The sequence below is a fragment of the Hypanus sabinus genome (assembly GCF_030144855.1).
Source record: "Hypanus sabinus isolate sHypSab1 chromosome 24 unlocalized genomic scaffold, sHypSab1.hap1 SUPER_24_unloc_4, whole genome shotgun sequence".
In the NCBI taxonomy this organism is placed as follows: Eukaryota; Metazoa; Chordata; class Chondrichthyes; order Myliobatiformes; family Dasyatidae; genus Hypanus; species Hypanus sabinus.
Window position 1 is genome coordinate 14,300 of NW_026778947.1, and position 18,440 is coordinate 32,739.

The window sequence follows — 18,440 nt, forward strand, 5'->3', positions numbered from 1 at the left end:
GTTGAGAAATAAATGTGCTCGCTTGTCTAAAACGTGCCTGTGCAGCCCGCAAGTGTTACCATGCTTCCAGCACCAACGCAGCAGGCCCAGAACCCGAGCGTCCTTGGACCGTGGGAGGAAACGCTCGCGGTCACGGTGAAAAAGTACAAACTCCTTCCAGACCGCAGCGGGAAGCGAATCCCGATCACTGGTGCTGACCGCTAAGTTACTTCCCCACCCTTCAGCGGAAGTTCTCAGTCACGCCTCTTCCATTCCATTCGAACAGTCACTCCCCTCAACTCCACCAGTGTTTGCTCCCACTGAGGTTTATTTGTAACTTTTATACAAAATTTAAATAAACAAAAGTCGTGTACAAAATCCGTGTGTGTGCGTGTGGGGTCGTTCTGCCTCTGTGGAGGTCGCTCCTCGGTCCCAGACTCACTCCCCTCCCCTTCACCCGCTGGAGTCGGCCCAGCGGAAGAATCCGCAGCGGGAGGCGGGGTTGTGGGGTGGTCCGGGGGGGCGGCGGCAGGAGTAGAAGCCCCTCCCGCGGTTGGGGCCAGCCTTCTTGACTGTGCGCAGGACACAGGGCTCGCCGTGGCCGGGGCAGGCTGGGGGCGGGGGCCTCCCCCTCAGCAGCCCCTTCCAGAAGTCAGCAGGGGGTGGTGCCACCCCCTCCGAGGCCCCAGTCGGGGAGGAGGAGGGCAGGGGGCTCACGGATCGGGAGCCGGCACCCTCACCATCTGCCGGCTTGAAGTAGGCCAGCAGGTTCCCAGATGGGCAGGGGCGTCCATTGACCTTCTTCCCCCTTCTCCCACCTATCGCTGGCCTGGGCTTGGCCCCCGCTCCTGCCCCTTGGCCAGACTTGGCTCCTTCATTTGGGTGAGAGTTGGCCCCGGCTCCCAGCCGAAACACTGCCCCCTCCTCCCCAGAAGCCAGCGGGGAGGGTGGACCATGGTCAGGACGGGGCAGGGCGACCAGGAAACGGGAGAGGGTCTGCTGGACCCCGGCAAACTCTGGCAGGTGCTTGGTGCAGAGCGGGGGCAGGCCGGCTGCGGGCAGGCAGCGGGCCCTGAGCCAGGCCCGCACGGGGCAGTGGTCCGAGCCCTGCACCTCGGTCAGCAGGTCGCAGCCCCCCAACCAGCGCCGGGCCTGGGGGCCGCCAGCCAGGACGTAGTCGATGCGTGTGCCATAGTTGGTCTCCCGGGCGCCCGTGCTGGTCTGCCAGCAGCTGTAGGCCTCCAGCCGGCCGGGGTGGAAGAGCCGGAAGGTGTCGATGAAGAGCCTGCCTCCTGTCCCTTCCTCCTGGCACACGAACCCATCCAACCACCTTCGCCCCGGCTGGGCTGCGAACTCGTCCTGTGGGAGGGAGGGGGAAGAGGAGACGACAGGTCAGAAATCTGGGATGGGGACACCGTGTGCATCGCTCCAGTGCACTGACCTCGGCATTAGAGCAAGGAGAAGGACCGGCGAGGGAATAAACCCTTGCCATACGGCTGGGCAGGAAAACAGATCCGTAACGCACATATAGATCCATAATTCCTTTCAAAGTGGTAGATACCGTCATGAAAATCTGTGGATGTGTGGTGGAGAGTGTACTGACTGGCTGTGTCACAGCTTGGTGTGGAAAAGCCTACAAAACGTGGTGGATACGGCCCAGTTCATCACTGGGAACAGAAATACATTCTGTAATGATCAATAACCCGATTGTTTGTAATCACATGAGCTTGTCTGGTGTTTTTGGGCTGGGTGGGTGCCAAACCACCACCCCCCCCCACCAACCTGGGACTCTTTCTCTGTCATCTGTCCCACATACACCACCCCCCTGCCCGCCACGTGCTCCACCCTCAACATCCTCTGCTCCCACCAGATTTATGAACCCATTGACAAAAGTCTCAGGCACCCTAACTATATAATTTTGCACAGTTCTGCACGGAAGATGCCGAGGGAGGGGGACAGGGGTGCTGCAAGATGCTGCCTGTCCCCACCCCAGGAGCGTGTCCTCACCAGGTCTCCGGGCTGGCAGTGGTCAATGGGCCGATGAGAGATGTTCAGGTCTCCGAGTACAAGCACAATCCTGCACAAAGAAGGGAGGAGTGAGGCAGGAAATACATTGCGTCCCTCTCCTCACCCAGGAGTGTCTCGAGCTCAGGTCTGCCTGGGGAGGTGAGTCAGGGAAACGGTCCCAGCCCCCTCTGTCAGGGGTCATGGTTCACAGTGGCGGCTGCCAGTGTTGGGGGGTCATAGGTCGGTGGGGAGGATTGTGGGTTGGGTCAGGGGTTAGGGGTCGGGGAAGCCTTACTCTCCATCCCGAAGCAGGGCCTCGGCCCTGGCCTGCAGCAGTTGGCAGAAACGCAGTTTGAACTGGAGGCGCTGCTGGTTGTCGGGGTCGGCCCGGGGGACGTAAACGTTGATCACAGCAAGAGTCCTCTCCCCCTCCTCCGACAGCCTGTGTGTGTGGGAGATGGAGAGAGCAGAGGGCAGCGGGGTAGGGGAGGGGAGGGGGGAAAGGTGGAGAGGGGAGAGGGGGAAGGGGGAGAGGAAGATGGAGAGAACAGAGGGGAGGGTTTAGGGGGAGAGGGAGGGGTGGGGGTAGGGGAGGAGGGAGGGCAGGGAGAAGAGAGGAGGGATTGATGAGGGGTTAGTGAGGAAGGGGGAAGGGGTGCAAGGGGAGGGAGATAGGGCAGGAGGGGAGGGAAAGGTGAGGAAGGGGGAAGGGACAATGGGAGAGGGGGAGGGGTTAAGGCAGGGAGGGGCAGGGTGAGGGAGAGGGGGGGAGAAGGTGGGAGAAATTCTGTCAACCGATGCCTCTCAGCTCCCTTTCCCCGCTACTACTCCCATATCGCTGACTCCTCCTCACTGCACAGAGCCTCTTCCACCTGGTGTCACCCATCCTCCCTGCTGGCTCCTCAGCTCACCAGCTCCTCTCTCCTCGCCACCCTCCGTTCTCTGTCCACCCCACCCCCGCAGTGCTCCTCCTCCCTCCCCCCGGCGCAGCACCGTGCAGGGTTACCGTAGGCGGTGTTTAGTGATGAGGGCCCGGCCCTCACTGTCCAGCTGTCGGAGCTCCTGGTCAGAGAACTGGTCGGTCAGCCCCAAGGGAAAAGGGGCTCCACTCCCGGAGAGCACCCCCGAAAGACCCTCCTCTGCCGCAAATGGGGCAACATCATCCGTGCAGTAGGTGGCCACACCTAGACAGGGTTGGAACACATCACAGCACACCTGAGCATGTACCCTGGGGTGGGCTGCAGGAAAGCGGGGAGGGGGGTAGAGATGAGGAGTGCTGAGGAAGTGGAAAGGGGAGGGAGAGGGGCAGGAAGGGAAGGAGGGAGGGGGAACAGGGAAAGGAGGGAGAGGTGAAAGGGTAGGGAGGGGGTAGCATTGCGCGACTGGAAGTACCTGAGTAGCCAGTGCGTGTGCGGCTGTGGCTGAAGTAGGAGTTAAAGCCCTCGAGGATGGCCACGTCCTCCTCCAGCAGGTCTCCTGGGCACAGGGGAGAGGCAGCCGTTAGTGCCGCTGAGAGTGGGATGGGGGTCGTGGCCGGTGTGGTGGGAGAGGCCTGGAGAGCAGGGAGGTGACCGAGCCGAGGAGCGGACGAAGGGAGATGGTGACCCAGCTCTCCCGCAGACAGACACAGCGTGGGTTCAGACAGGAATGGGACCACCAGCGAGGAATGGCCAGCTTCAGTCAGATCCTCCATGCCAGCCATTGAAGGGAAAGTTATAGAGTAACAGAAACAGGCCCTTCAGCCCATCTCATCCATACTAAACAAGATGGCCACCCATTTGCCTTGCCATACCCCTCTGAACCCTGGTAAACTGGTTTAGAATTGTCAGAGTTTCAGTAAAAATCCTTGTTGTCCACACAGATTATTTCATTTCACAGTGCACTAAGGTACAGAACTGTGCCTAAGATTTTTGCACAGTGCTGTAGTAATTTTGTGTAGTGCAATGCACTGTTACCACAAAAAAAGCCACATTTCATGGATAATAAACCTGATTCCGATTGCTATTGTAAACTGAGAGTGGGAAGGAGGCAGGAAAAGAGGAATCATGGTCGGGAAAGGGGGAAGGGAGTGGGAAGCAGCAGAGGGACATTTTGTAATGAATGACCTGGAATCAAATGACCTTGCCTGGTGTCTCAGGGCTGGGTGTGTCTGCAACTGTGCCACGCACCAACCCAACCCTCATCCTCTGCCACCTGCCCACACCCCTCCACCCTCACCATTCCCAACGCATACATACACAGAAACATAGAAAACCTACAGCATGGTACAGGCCCTTCGGCCCACAAAGCTTCCTGAACATGTCCTTACCTTAGAATTTACCTAGCCCTCTATTTTTCTGAGCTCCATGTACCTATCCAGGATAGACCCTATCGTATCCAACTCCATCGCTGTTACTGACAGCCCATTCCTCGCACTCACCACTCTCTGCGTAAAAACTTACCCGACATCTCCTCTGTACCTACTCCCCAGCATCTTAAAACTGTGCCCTCTCATGCCAACCATTCCAGCCCTGGGAAAAAGCCTCTGACTATCCACACAATCAATGCCTCTCATCATCTTATGCTCTTCCAGCAGGTCAGCTCTCATCCTCCATTGCTCCAAGGAGAAAAAGCCAAGTTCACTCAACCTATTCTCATAAGGCATGCTCCCCAATCCAGGCAACATCCTTGTAAATCTCTTCTGCACCCTTTCTATGGCTTCCACATCCTTCCTGTGGTGAAGTGACCAGAACTGAGCACAGTACTCCAAGTGGGGTCTAAGCAGGGTCCTATATAGCTATAACATTACCCCTCGGCTCTTAAACTCAATCCCATCATTGAAGCCCAATACACCGTACACCTCCTTAACCACTGAGTCAACCTGCGTAGCAGCTTTGAGCGTCCTATGGACTCGGACCCCCAGATCCCTCTGATGTTCCACACTGCCCAGAGTCTTGCCATTAATAATATATTGTCATCATATTTGACCTACCAAAATGAACCACTTCACACTTATCTGGGTTGAACTTCATCTGCCACTTCTCAGCCCAGTTTCGCATCCTATCAATGCCCCGTTGTAACCTCTGACAGCCCTCCACACTATCCACAACACCTCCAAATTTACTGACCTTTGGACTTTAGTACTGTAGGACAAGGTAAAACTACAATAGAATTCAGAGTAAAGTGCAAGGGCCGGGGTCAGTGGTCCATCTTATCTGCACCTGGGAAGAGGGGTTGACCCTGATGGGCATGCTTTTGTATCTTCTGCCCGTTGGGAGAGGGTGGGGTCATTGATTATGCCAGCTGGTCAATTATCCCAACTCCCTCCCTTCATCCCCCTCACTCACGGCTCACTCGGGTCTCCTGCAGGCAGATAATGTGGGCGCCCAGACTCAGCAGCGTGGGCCGCAGTTGCTTCCCGCGGGCCCGGATCCCGTTCACGTTCCAGCTCACCAGCCGGAGGCCGGACTCCGGGCCCGCGGTCTCCATGTGCAAGGCCGCAGGACCCGCCTCGGCGCCGCTGGCGGGCTGGAGGACCCAGGCACAGCGCCGCTCGCGGGCTGGAGGACCCGGGTCAGCGCCGCCAGCCTCCGGGAGGACCCGGGCACAGCGCCACTCGCGGGCTGGAGGTCCCGGCACAGCGCCGCCAGCCTCCGGGAGGAGCTGGGCACAGCGCCACTCGCGGTCTGGAGGACCCGGGTCAGCGCCGCCAGCCTCCGGGAGGAGCTGGGCACAGCGCCACTCGCGGTCTGGAGGACCCGGGTCAGCGCCGCCAGCCTCCGGGAGGAGCTGGGCACAGCGCCACTCGCGGTCTGGAGGACCCGGGTCAGCGCCGCCAGCCTCCGGGAGGAGCTGGGCACAGCGCCACTCGCGGTCTGGAGGACCCGGGTCAGCGCCGCCAGCCTCCGGGAGGAGCTGGGCACAGCGCCACTCGCGGTCTGGAGGACCCGGGTCAGCGCCGCCAGCCTCCGGGAGGACCCGGGCACAGCGCCACTCGCGGTCTGGAGGACCCGGGTCAGCGCCGCCAGCCTCCGGGAGGAGCTGGGCACAGCGCCACTCGCGGTCTGGAGGACCCGGGTCAGCGCCGCCAGCCTCCGGGAGGAGCTGGGCACAGCGCCACTCGCGGTCTGGAGGACCCGGGTCAGCGCCGCCAGCCTCCGGGAGGAGCTGGGCACAGCGCCACTCGCGGTCTGGAGGACCCGGGTCAGCGCCGCCAGCCTCCGGGAGGAGCTGGGCACAGCGCCACTCGCGGTCTGGAGGACCCGGGTCAGCGCCGCCAGCCTCCGGGAGGAGCTGGGCACAGCGCCACTCGCGGTCTGGAGGACCCGGCACAGCGCCGCCAGCCTCCGGGAGGAGCTGGGCACAGCGCCACTCGCGGTCTGGAGGACCCTGCACAGCGCCGCCAGCCTCCGGGAGGAGCTGGGCACAGCGCCACTCGCTGTCTGGAGGACCCGGCACAGCGCCGCCAGCCTCCGGGAGGAGTTGGGCACAGCGCCGCCAGCCTCCGGGAGGAGTTGGGCACAGCGCCACTCGCGGTCTGGAGGACCCAGGCACAGCGCCGCCAGCCTCCGGGAGGAGTTGGGCACAGCGCCACTCGCGGTCTGGAGGACCCGGGTCAGCGCCGCCAGCCTCCGGGAGGAGTTGGGCACAGCGCCACTCGCGGTCTGGAGGACCCGGGTCAGCGCCGCCAGCCTCCGGGAGGAGCTGGGCACAGCGCCACTCGCGGTCTGGAGGACCCGGCACAGCGCCGCCAGCCTCCGGGAGGAGTTGGGCACAGCGCCACTCGCGGTCTGGAGGACCCGGGCACAGCGCCGCCAGCCTCCGGGTGGAGTTGGGCACAGCGCCACTCGCGGTCTGGAGGACCCGGGCACAGCGCCGCCAGCCTCCGGGAGGAGTTGGGCACAGAGCCACTCGCGGTCTGGAGGACCCGGGCACAGCGCCGCCAGCCTCCGGGAGGAGTTGGGCACAGCGCCACTCGCGGTCTGGAGGACCCGGGCACAGCGCCGCCAGCCTCCGGGAGGAGTTGGCCACAGCGCCTCTCGCGGTCTGGAGGACCCAGGCACAGCGACGCCAGCCTGTTGGCGGCATAGCGCCACCAGCAGCCTTGGAGGACCCAGGCACAGCGACGCCATCCTACTGGAAGACCCCTGCACAGCGCAATCAGCTTCCTGGAGAACCTGGCAAAGCTCCACCACCGGCCTGGAGGATCCAGACACAGCGCCTCTCGCGGCTGGAGGACTCGGGCAAAGGTCCGCCAGCCTCCGGGAGGAGTTGGACACAGCGCCTCCCGCCTCGTGGAGGCCCCTGGCACAGTACCATTCTCTTTTTTTTTGGTTTATCGGCGCTGAATTTCATGTTTCTTCACAGGTTTTCAGAACATTTCAGTCAGGGCAGTTCGTTGGAATATTCGATCCTTTTCAAAGTTACACATACAGAGTACACACAAAATGCTGGTAGAACACAGCAGGCCAGGCAGCATCTATAGGGAGAAGCGCTGTCGACGTTTCGGGCCAAGACCCTTCATCAGGACAGACAACGCACACAAAATGCTGGTAGAACACAGCAGGCCAGGCAGCATCTATAGGGAGAAGGACTGTCGACGTTTCGGGCCAAGACCCTTCATCAGGACAGACAACACACACAAAATGCTGGTAGAACACAGCAGGCCAGGCAGCATCTGTAGGGAGAAGCGCCGTCGACGTTTCGGGCCAAGACCCTTCGTCCTTTGCAACATACAGAGTAAGTTGATTAAGTGGATAGTAATTTTAGGCTAGACCATTGGCGGTCTGGATGACCTAGACACAGCGCCGCCAATCGGCTGGAGGACACGGCCACAATGACGCCGCCGCCGAGGGGAAAACACAGCCACAGCGCCACCTGCGGGTTCGAGGAGCAGGACACAGCTCCAGCGGCCGGGCTGGAGGACCCGGACGCCTGGGATTCAGAAGAATGGGTTGCGATCTCGTTGAGACCTTTCGAGTGTTGAAAATCTCAGATAGATTTGAAGAGCATGATGCCTAAGACACAACCTCGGAATAGGGGGACGCCCTTATAGAACCGGAAATTCTTTAGCCAGAGAGTGGTGGAATTCGCTGCCGTGGAGGTGCATTTCGGGCGGAGGTTGATAGGTGTAAGGAAAGAGTTAATTGTGACTCTTCCTTGGTACATGCCGGAATAAAATGGAAATCCGAAGACGAAATGATGTCAGTTTGGAATGTTATAAAGAACTGGAGATGTTTAACTCGTCCCCGTCTTCCTAAATTCTTGTGACCAGCGCGAAAATCATACGTGATAAGGAGATGCAGCTGGTACCGCTGAGAGACTGACAATTACATTGTGCCTTGGAAGAATCTTAAAGGGAATAAAAAGGGGGCACTTTCTTTGTGCAAGAAGAGAGTTTTGTTTCAGGCGAGTTCACGGCGATGGGGAACCGGCGCAGCGCCCAGAATCGGAACTGCACGGCGAGAGAGAGAGAGAGTCAGATCTGGAGAGAGAAGATAAATACTTTATTGATCCAAAAGGAAATTGCAGTGTCACAGTATATACAAATATTAGAAGACAAGTAAGAAAGAAAAAAAAAGTTAGCTCACTCTAACAAGGCGGGGTTATCACTTCCCCGGCGATAGGTTGACTCATTATAGACCCGAGGGTAAGAATGACCTCATATACCTCTCTTTGGGGGCAGCGCAGTTGTCCTAGTCTGTTACTAAAAGTGCTCCTCTGTTCAGCCAAGGTGGCATGCAGAGGGTGAGAAACATTGTCCAGAATTGCCAGGATTCTCTGCAGGGCAGATTGCTGGATTTGAGCCGAGTTCGGCTTCTTTACTGGATGATGAGTGTCGTTCTAATTTCTGCAGACATTGGCTCCCCTGGTCTGCTCGCTCTAATATTTTTTTTTATGCTACTACTTGTGAAGTGTTTTGCTTTGTTTGCGAATTGATCGTGTGGATAGTCAGAGGCTTTTCCCCAGGGCTGAAATGGCTGGCACGAGAGGGCACCGTTTCAAGGTACTGGGGAGTAGGGACAGAGGAGATGTCGGGGGTAGAGAGTGGTGAGTGTGTGGCTGCCGGCGACGGTGGTGGAGGGGGATACGATAGGGTCTTTTACGAGACTCCTGGACAGGTACATGGAGCTTAGAAAAATAGAGGGCAAAGGGTAACCCGAGGTGAATGGTTACGGGGAATAGGTTGAGAGGGAATAGCGGGGCAGACAACGGGCCAAATGGCCTGATTCAGCTTCTGATATGGCGAGCATGCTGTTGCCCATACAACAGCCCCCCCCCCCACCCCAAGGACAGGGGTTGAGAGGCAGCATTGACTCACCGAGGGACTGCAGCCCCGGCGTTTTCCCTCGGGCCTCGCCCATGGCCACGAGGTTTGAGAGCAGAGTTCTCCTTCTCGACGAGCGGCTGACGAGACCCGTCTGCCCGAAGCCCTGATCACGGCCTCAGCCAACACCGCGACCGCACCAAAATAACACATTTCAGCGTAAAGTGATCTTCCTTGTAAAGATTTTCCATGTGAACGCTGCCTGTCCGATGCTGTGCACAGCTCTAAGTGATTACATCAGATATAGGAACAGAATCAGGCCATTTGGCCCGTCGAGTCTGCTCTGCCGTTTCATCCATTTCCCTCAGCCCCGATCTCCTGCCTTCTCCCCGTATCGCTTCATGCCCTGACCAACGAAGACTCCATCACCCTCTACTGTAAATACACCACTCTCTGGCTAAAGAAGTTCCTCAGCTCCATTCTAAACGGACGGCCCTCCATTCTGAGGCTGTCCCCTCTGGTCTTAGACTCCTCCACCCAAGGAAATACCCTCTCCACATCCACTCTATCGATGCCTTTCACCACTCGACAGGTTTCAATGAGGTCACCCCTCATTCTTCTGGATTTTAGTGAATCCCAGAGCCATCAAATGCCATTCAATTCTGGAATTATTTTCGCTAACCTCCTCTGAGCCCTCTCCGGACCCTTAAGGGGCTTAAATCTACTCCCAATACGTCCAGAAGGGTGCACCAGAGCTTTAAAATGTTTCAACACGACTTTCTAGTCCTCTTGAAATGAATCCTAACATCACATTCGCCTTTCTGCAAATTAACCTTCGGGGAATCCTGCACAAGAACTCCCAAGTCCCTTTACACCTCGTGTTTTCTCTCCATTTAGAAAATAGTCAACCTTTCATTTCTACCGCAGTGACTGACCACACACCTCCTGAAACAGTATCCCACCTGCCTTTTCTTTGCCTATTCTGTAGCCTCTCCTTCCTGAAAACTACCTGCGCCTCCATCTATCTCCACATCGCCTGCAAACTTTGCAACAAAGCCCCCAAGTTACTGATATATAAACAGAATATCGTCCCAACACCTCACTAGTCACCGGCAGCCGCCACACAAGGCTCCGTTTATTCCCAATCTTTTCATTGACCCTGTGCAGATATGGACTTGTGCATTTGACAAAAAACTTCGCCTGAGCTCGGTGTGCTGTCTGTCTCTCCGTGCTTGTCACGTTGCTCTACCGCACTCCACGTAAACAGGGCTGGCCCGACACTCAGCTGACGGCTGTGAGAACAGTGATGGGGGGCAGGAATCACCAGATTAATCTGCCCTGCTCACCACAGTCTCCAGGCGCTATCTACCCTGGGGAGACAACTCTAGGAAGCAGAACCACTCCTGGGATAATGACCACATATCACTGTACAATATCTACCCTGGGGAGACTCAACCTAGGAAGCAGAACCACTCCTGGGATAATGACCACATATCACTGTACAATATCTACCCTGGGGAGACAACTCGTGGAAGTAGAACCACTCCTGGGATAACGAGCATACATCATTACACTCAATAGATTTCAATGGGATTCCCCCTCATTCCTCTCAACTCTAGTGAGTACAGACCCAGACATCAATATGCATAGATATTGACCATAAACAGGCCGACGTCTCAAAGGAGGGGGTGCGACAGATAAATCTTGAGGGAACACGTCAAGGCAGGTGACGAGATGATCCCAACAGGGAAACAGAGCAAAAGGGGGAGCACAAACTCAAGAAAACCTGCAGATGCTGGAAATCCATTTTGAAATATCCAGAGCTCATTGTATTGCCCAGTCCTGATGAAGTCTTGGCCCAAGCTGCTGCCTGATCTACTGAGTTTCCCCGGAATTTTGTGCATGTTGTCACAGTTACTGTGAGGATGCCAGAGCGCAGTGTTGGAATCTGGAGCGACAATTGGCAATGATCAGCATTTCGAACACTGAACAGTACAGGAACAGGCCCTGCTAAACTAATGAAATTACTGTGCCCAATTACACTAGTCCCATCTCCACGTCCTTTCATCCCTCACACATCCATGAGCCTCAAAGACACTGTTGGATCAGGGTGTAGATTTGTCAGTTTGCTTCTAGTTTTAACTTTTTATCCTTGCATATCATTTTTACATAATCACCTGTGTGTGTGTTTCGAGTGGCAGGGTGGAGATGTGTCTCTACCAAAGGAGGTGTGAGGCGCTCCTTCCCTCCGCTAGCCTGCAGATCACCCTGGGGAAAGGTGTAGCATCTGCTTATTCCCCCCCCCACCCGATTCAGGTCACGTGAGGCCATGGGGGCAGGTGATGGATGGTCATTTGGGCAGCTGGTGCCCATCACAAGTCCTGGTTATGCAACCACTGACGCCAGGCACATTCTCTGAAGAGCATTGAGAATGGCTGGGTGGTCACCCATCTTGTAAAAACACAGCCCAGGAGGAATGGCAAAGCATTTCTGTAGAAAAATTTGCCAAGAGCAATCAATGGTCTTGAGACCATGATCGCCCAATGATGATGTCATACATCACGGTCCAATGAAATTCCCAGTAACGGTAGGTTGGCTGATTCCGTATTTTTCTGGAGTGTCCTGGGTTTCCTGCAGCCACTTGAATCTCGATATTTTTTAGGTTAGTTGTCAAAATTGGAATGTTGCTTACCTTCCGTGATGGAGCCCACCATGTTGTTGTAAGACCACAGCGTCATTGTTGCTTGTTCTCCTAACACTTACTAAAACATCAGTAAGCAACAAGTTTTACGCCTCTCTCTTGACTTCTTGAATCGCAAAAACGCCAGTCAACACAGCCCCCACCACAACACCTATGTTTAAAAAAAACACTTGCCTCTCATATCTCCTTTCAATTTACCCCCTGACTTTAAATCCACGCCCTCTAATATTAAATATTTCAACCGTGGGCAAGAAATAGTGTCTATTCTACTCTATCGATGCCTCTCAACCTGATAAAGATCTTTCTAAAACAACCCAAGTTTGTCCACCTAATGCAGGCAACGTTTATTGAGATACAGCACAGAATCGACCCTCGAACCATGCCACCCAGCCATCATCCGATTTAATCATGGGACAACTTACCAGCCGGTAGGTCTTTGGACAGTGGGAGGACACCCGGAGGAAACCCACGGGTTCATGAGGAAACTCTTTCCAGGAATTGAACCTGGGTCGCCTGCACGGTGAACCACTACACTACCAAGCATCCTGGAGAATGTCTGCAGCAGAATGAATTCTCACAGCACCCATCTATAAAACAGAAACTTCACTTGGACTCTGCTCTACCGCACGCCTGCTACGTCACCCGTCAATCTGCGGAGCCACTTCCTGAGCCGTGGACGATGTTGAGGGTCGTGCCTGTACATTTGATCTGCCAAGGTGCAACACTTTGGTCAGGTTCGACTCCACCCGCCATTTCCCCACCCAAATCTGCAACTGATCTAAATCCCACTGTATCCTTTGGCAGTCTTCCACACTGCCCACTAAACCTCCAATCCACAAGTTCGTCAAGAGGAAAGGAGTTGTTTCTGTTCTGATGCGGGTCCGACCCTCCCTGACTGAATTCCTCCCTCAGCTTGTTTTAAAATGTGCTGATCTCAGAGGCTGATATTCCAATATGGTGCATAGCGTCACCAGTGACCCGTGTTCAATTCCCACTGTTGTCTGTAAGTTCGTCCATTCTCTCCACGATTGCTCAGGTTTCCCCCGGATGTTCCAGTTTCCTCCCATATCCCAAAGACAGACAGGTTCGGGTTACTGAGTTCAGGCCACTCACCTCGGCAAAACTGGAAGGCTTAGGACCGTGATGGCTGACGCAACTGACACGTTTCACGGTGTGTTTCGATGTACATATGACAAATAAAGCTAATCTTTCTTTATTACATCAGTCAAGTCTGTCCCATGGATGTTGGGAGGTGGCGGGGGAAAGAACACTGTAAAACCACCGCCCACCGCCCACCCCCAGCAGATCACAGAACAGCAGCCAGGCAGACGGTTCAGGGCAGGTCGTTCGCATTGGTCCAGGAGGCAGGGCGACACCAGGGGGTGTGCCTGGGGGTGGGGGGGGGATCTCATGGAGGGGCGCTAGGTGGCAGCTTCAGGCTTGCTGCAGCTTGAGGACCAAAGCAGCGTTATCCTGGCGCACGGCCTTGTAATCAGCCAGGATCTTCTCCAGGCTGCCGAGCGCCATCTTCCCCGCCTCCGACTCGATCTGCGGGCGAGGCAGAGACTGCGATCAGTGTTGGGGAGGGGAGGGCACGCAGACCGCGACACGCGCGCACGCACAGTGGCGTTTGATAAGGTGCCACACACAAAGCTGTTCAACCAGACAAAATCCCACAGTGCTGCAGGAGAGATACTGGTGTGTATAGAGCAATGGCCGACAGGCAGGAGGCAGCGAGTGGGAATAAAGGGGCCTTTTCTGGTTGGCTGCCGGTGACTAGTGGTGTTCCTCAGGGGTCAGTACTGGGACTGACACTCTTTAAATTGTTTGTCAGATAATGGTACTGATGGCTTTGTGGCAAAGTTTGCAGATGATACAAAGATAGGTGGAGGGGTAGGCAATGCTGAGGAAGCAATAACCATATAACAATTACAGCACGGAAACAGGCCATCTCGGCCCTTCTAGTCCGTGACGAACGCTTACTCTCACCTAGTCCCACCGACCTGCACTCAGACCATAATCCTCCATTTCTTTCCTGTCCATATACCTATCCAATTTTACTTTAAATGACAATCCCGAACCTGCCTCCACCACTTCTACTGGAAGCTCGTTCCACACAGCTACCAATCTCTGAGTAAAGAAATTACCCCTCATGTTACCCCTAAACTTTTGCCCCATAAGTCTCAACTCATGTCCTCTTGTTTGAATCTCACCTACTCTCAATGGAAAAAGCCTATCCACGTCAACTCGATCTATCCCCGTCATTATTTTAAATACCTCTATCAAGTCCCCCCTCAACCTTCTACGCTCCAAAGAATAAAGACATAACTTGCTCAATCTTTCCCTGTAACTTAGGTGCTGAAACCCAGGTAACATTCTAGTAAATCTCCTCTGTACTCTCTCTATTTTGTTGACATCTTTCCTGTAATTCGGTGACCAGAACTGTACAAAATACTCCAAATTTGGCCTCACCAATGCCTTGTACAATTTTAACATTACATTCCAACTCCTATACTCAATGCCCTGATTTATAAAGGCCAGCATACCAAAAGCTTTCTTTACCACCCTATCCCCATGAGATTCCACCTTCAGGGAACTATGCACCATTATTCCTAGATCACTCTGTTCTACTGCATTCTTCAATGCCCTACCATTTACCATGTATGTCCTATTTGGATTATTCCTACCAAAGTGTAGCACCTCACACTTATCAGCATTAAACTCCATCTGCCATCGCTCAGCCCACTCTTCTAACTGGCCTAAATCTCTCTGCAAACTTTGAAAACCTACTTCATTATCCATAACGCCATCTATCTTAGTATCATCTGCATACTTACTAATCCAATTTACCACCCCATCATCCAGATCATGCGATTGCAACAGGATTTAGACAAATTGGAAGAATGAGCAAAAAGTGGCAGATGGAATAAAGTGTTGGGAAATGTACAATAATGCATTTTGGTCAAAGGAAAAGTAGTGTGGACTACTATCTAAACTGGGAGAAGCTTCAAACAAAGGCTTAGGAGTCCTCGTGCAAGACTCCCAGAAGGTTAATTTACAGGTTGAGTCTGTGGTAAAGAAGGCAAATTAATGTTGGCATTTATTTCAAGGGTAATTGAATGTAAAAGCAAATAATGCTGAAGCTTTGTAAGACACTAGTCAGGCTGCACTTGGGAGTATTGTCAACCATTTTGGGCCCCTTATCTCAGAAAGGACATGTTGTCATTGGAGAGAGTCCAGAGGAGGTTCATGAGGTTGATTCTGGAAATGAAGGGGTTAACATATCAGGAGTGTTTGGCAGCTTTGGGCCTGTACTCACTGGAATTTAGAAGAATGTTGGGGAATCTCATTGAAACCTACTGAACGTTGAAAGGACTAGATTGGGTGGATGTGGAGAGGATGTTTCCTTTGGTGGGGGGCATCCAGAACCAGAGGGCACAGCCTCAGAAGTGAGGGGCAACCTTTCAGAAGAGTAGGAAGCGGAAGTTTTTAGCCAGAGAGTAGCAAATCTGTGGAATGCTCGACCACAGACAGCAGTGGAGGCCAAGTCCATGGATCTATTTAAAGCACAAGTTGATCGTTTCCTGATTGGTCAGGGCATCAAAGGGTATGGTGAGAAGGCAGGTATACAGGGTTGAGTGGGATCTGGGATTGGCCATGATGGAGCAAGCTCAATTGGCTGAATGGCCTAATTCTGCTTGGGTCTTTGGTCTTATGGACACACACACACACACACACACACACACACACAGTGACATGTACACTGTCTGTCTCTCTCTCTCACACACTCTCACAGTGATATGTACACTGTCTGTCTCTCTCAGTGACATGTACACTGTCTCTCTCTCAGTGATATGTACACTGTCTCTCTCTCTCAGTGATATGTACACTGTCTCTCTCTCTCAGTGATATGTACACTGTCTCTCTCTCAGTGATATGTACACTGTCTCTCTCTCTGACATGTACACTGTCTCTCTCTCTGACATGTACACTGTCTCTCTCTCTGACATGTACACTGTCTCTCTCTCTCTCTCTCAGTGATATGTACACTGTCTGTCTCTCTCTCTCAGTGATATGTACACTGTCTCTCTCTCAGTGATATGTATACTGTCTCTCTCTCAGTGATATGTACACTGTCTCTCAGTGACATGTACACTGTCTCTCTCTCTCTCTCTCTCTGTGATATGTACACTCTCTCTCTCTCTCTCTCTCTGACATGTACACTGTCTCTCTCTCTCTCTCAGTGATATGTACACTGTCTGTCTCTCTCTCAGTGATATGTACAGTCTCTCTCTCTCTCTCTGACATGTACACTGTCTCTCTCTCTCTCAGTGATATGTACACTGTCTGTCTCAGTGATATGTATACTGTCTCTCTCTCTCAGTGATATGTACACTCTCTCTCTCTCAGTGATATGTACACTGTCTCTCTCTCAGTGATATGTACACTGTCTCTCTCTCAGTGATAAGTACACACTCTCTCTCTCTCTGACATGTACACTGTCTCTCTCTCTCTCAGTGATATGTACACTGTCTCTCACAGTGATATGTACACTGTCTCTCTCTCAGTGACATGTACACTGTCTCTCTCTCTCTCTCAGTGATATGTACACTGTCTCTCACAGTGATATGTACACTGTCTCTCTCTCTGTGATATGTACACTGTCTCTCTCTCTCTCACAGTGATATGTACACTGTCTCTCTCTCAGTGACATGTACACTGTCTCTCTCTCTCTCTCAGTGATATGTACACTGTCTCTCACAGTGATATGTACACTGTCTCTCTCTCTGTGATATGTACACTGTCTCTCTCTCTCTCTCAGTGATATGTACACCGTCTCTCTCTCAGTGATATGTACACTGTCTCTCACAGTGATATGTACACTGTCTCTCTCTCTGTGATATGTACACTGTCTCTCTCTCTCAGTGATATGTACACTGTCTCTCTCTCTCAGTGATATGTACACCGTCTCTCTCTCAGTGATATGTACACTGTCTCTCACAGTGACATGTACACTGTCTCTCTCTCTCTCTCAGTGATATGTACACCGTCTCTCTCTCAGTGATATGTACACTGTCTCTCACAGTGATATGTACACTGTCTCTCTCACTGTGATATGTACACTGTCTCTCTCTCAGTGATATGTACACTGTCTCTCTCTCTCAGTGATATGTACACTCTGTCTCTCTCTCTCAGTGATATGTACACTGTCACTGTGATATGTACACTGTCTCTCTCTCAGTGATATGTACACTGTCTCTCTCTCTCTCTCAGTGATATGTACACTGTCTCTCTCTCTCAGTGATATGTACACTGTCTGTCTCTCAGTGATATGTACACTGTCTCTCTCTCTCAGTGATATGTACACTGTCTGTCTCTCAGTGATATGTACACTGTCTCTCTCTCACACAGTGACATGTACACGGTCTCTCTCTCTCACACAGTGACATGTACACTGTCTCTCTCTCTCTGTGATATATACACTGTCTCTCTCTCTCAGTGACATGTACACTGTCTCTCTCTCTCTCTCACAGTGATATGTACACTGTCTCTCTCTGTGATATGTACACTGTCTGTCTCTCTCAGTGACATGTACACTGTCTCTCTCAGTGATATGTACACTCTCTGTCTCTGTGATATATACACTGTCTCTCTCTCAGTGACATGTACACTCTCTCTCTCATACAGTGACATGTACACTGTCTCTCTCTCTCTCAGTGATATGTACACTGTCTCTCTCTCTCAGTGATATGTACACTGTCTCTCTCAGTGATATGTACACTGTCTCTCTCAGTGATATGTACACTGTCTCTCTCAGTGATATGTACACTGTCTCTCTCTCTCTCACACAGTGATATGTACACTGTCTGTCTCTCTCTCTCAGTGATATATACACTCTCTCTCTCTCAGTGATATGTACACTCTCTCTCAGTGATATGTACACTGTCTCTCTCTCAGTGATATGTACACTGTCTCTCTCTCTCAGTGATATGTACACTGTCTCTCTCTCACACAGTGATATGTACACTGTCTCTCTCTCTCTCTCTCAGTGATATGTACACTGTCTGTCTCTCTCTCAGTGATATGTACACTGTCTCTCTCTCTCAGTGATATGTACACTGTCTGTCTCTCTCTGTGATATGTACACTGTCTCTCTCTCTCACAGTGATATGTACACTGTCTGTCTCTCTCTGTGATATGTACACTGTCTCTCTCTCTCTCTCAGTGATATGTACACTGTCTGTCTCTCTCTGTGATATGTACACTGTCTCTCTCTCACAGTGATATGTACACTGTCTCTCTCTCTCAGTGATATGTACACTGTCTCTCTCTCTCAGTGATATGTACACTCTCTCTCTCTGTGATATGTACACTGTCTCTCTCTCTCTCACACAGTGACATGTACACGGTCTCTCTCTCTCACACAGTGACATGTGCACTGTCTCTCTCTCTCTCACAGTGATATGTAGTCTCTCTCACACAGTGATATGTACACTGTCTCTCTCT

At 53.1% G+C, this 18,440-nt stretch overlaps 2 protein-coding genes across 6 annotated transcripts in view; both read right to left on the reverse strand.

Annotated features, from left to right (window-relative positions):
* Window positions 1-287: 287 nt before the first annotated feature.
* Window positions 288-5,626, reverse strand: apex2 (APEX nuclease (apurinic/apyrimidinic endonuclease) 2). 2 transcript variants are annotated; one of them, XM_059957626.1, is made up of 7 exons: window positions 5,575-5,626; window positions 5,313-5,479; window positions 3,379-3,462; window positions 2,993-3,170; window positions 2,282-2,428; window positions 1,987-2,056; window positions 288-1,338 (listed from the first exon to the last, which is right to left on the reverse strand). In XM_059957626.1, exons 2-7 carry the CDS (start codon window positions 5,452-5,454, stop codon window positions 433-435), a joined length of 1,527 nt encoding a protein of 508 aa, XP_059813609.1. In that variant the 5' UTR covers window positions 5,455-5,479; window positions 5,575-5,626; the 3' UTR covers window positions 288-432. The 2 variants fall into 2 exon arrangements, with proteins under 2 accessions (XP_059813609.1, XP_059813608.1); XM_059957625.1 differs by lacking the exon at window positions 5,575-5,626 and having other exon boundaries at window positions 5,313-5,543.
* Window positions 5,627-8,450: 2,824 nt separating this feature from the next.
* The window catches only part of ccdc22 (coiled-coil domain containing 22), a 54,295-nt gene continuing 44,305 nt past the window's right edge, over window positions 8,451-18,440 (reverse strand). For all 4 annotated transcript variants that reach the window (XM_059957631.1, XM_059957629.1, XM_059957630.1 and 1 more), the window contains exon 17: window positions 8,451-13,481. In XM_059957631.1, the coding sequence (XP_059813614.1) occupies window positions 13,368-13,481 (114 nt within the window). In that variant the 3' untranslated portion in view covers window positions 8,451-13,367. The remainder of the gene's footprint in view (window positions 13,482-18,440) is intronic.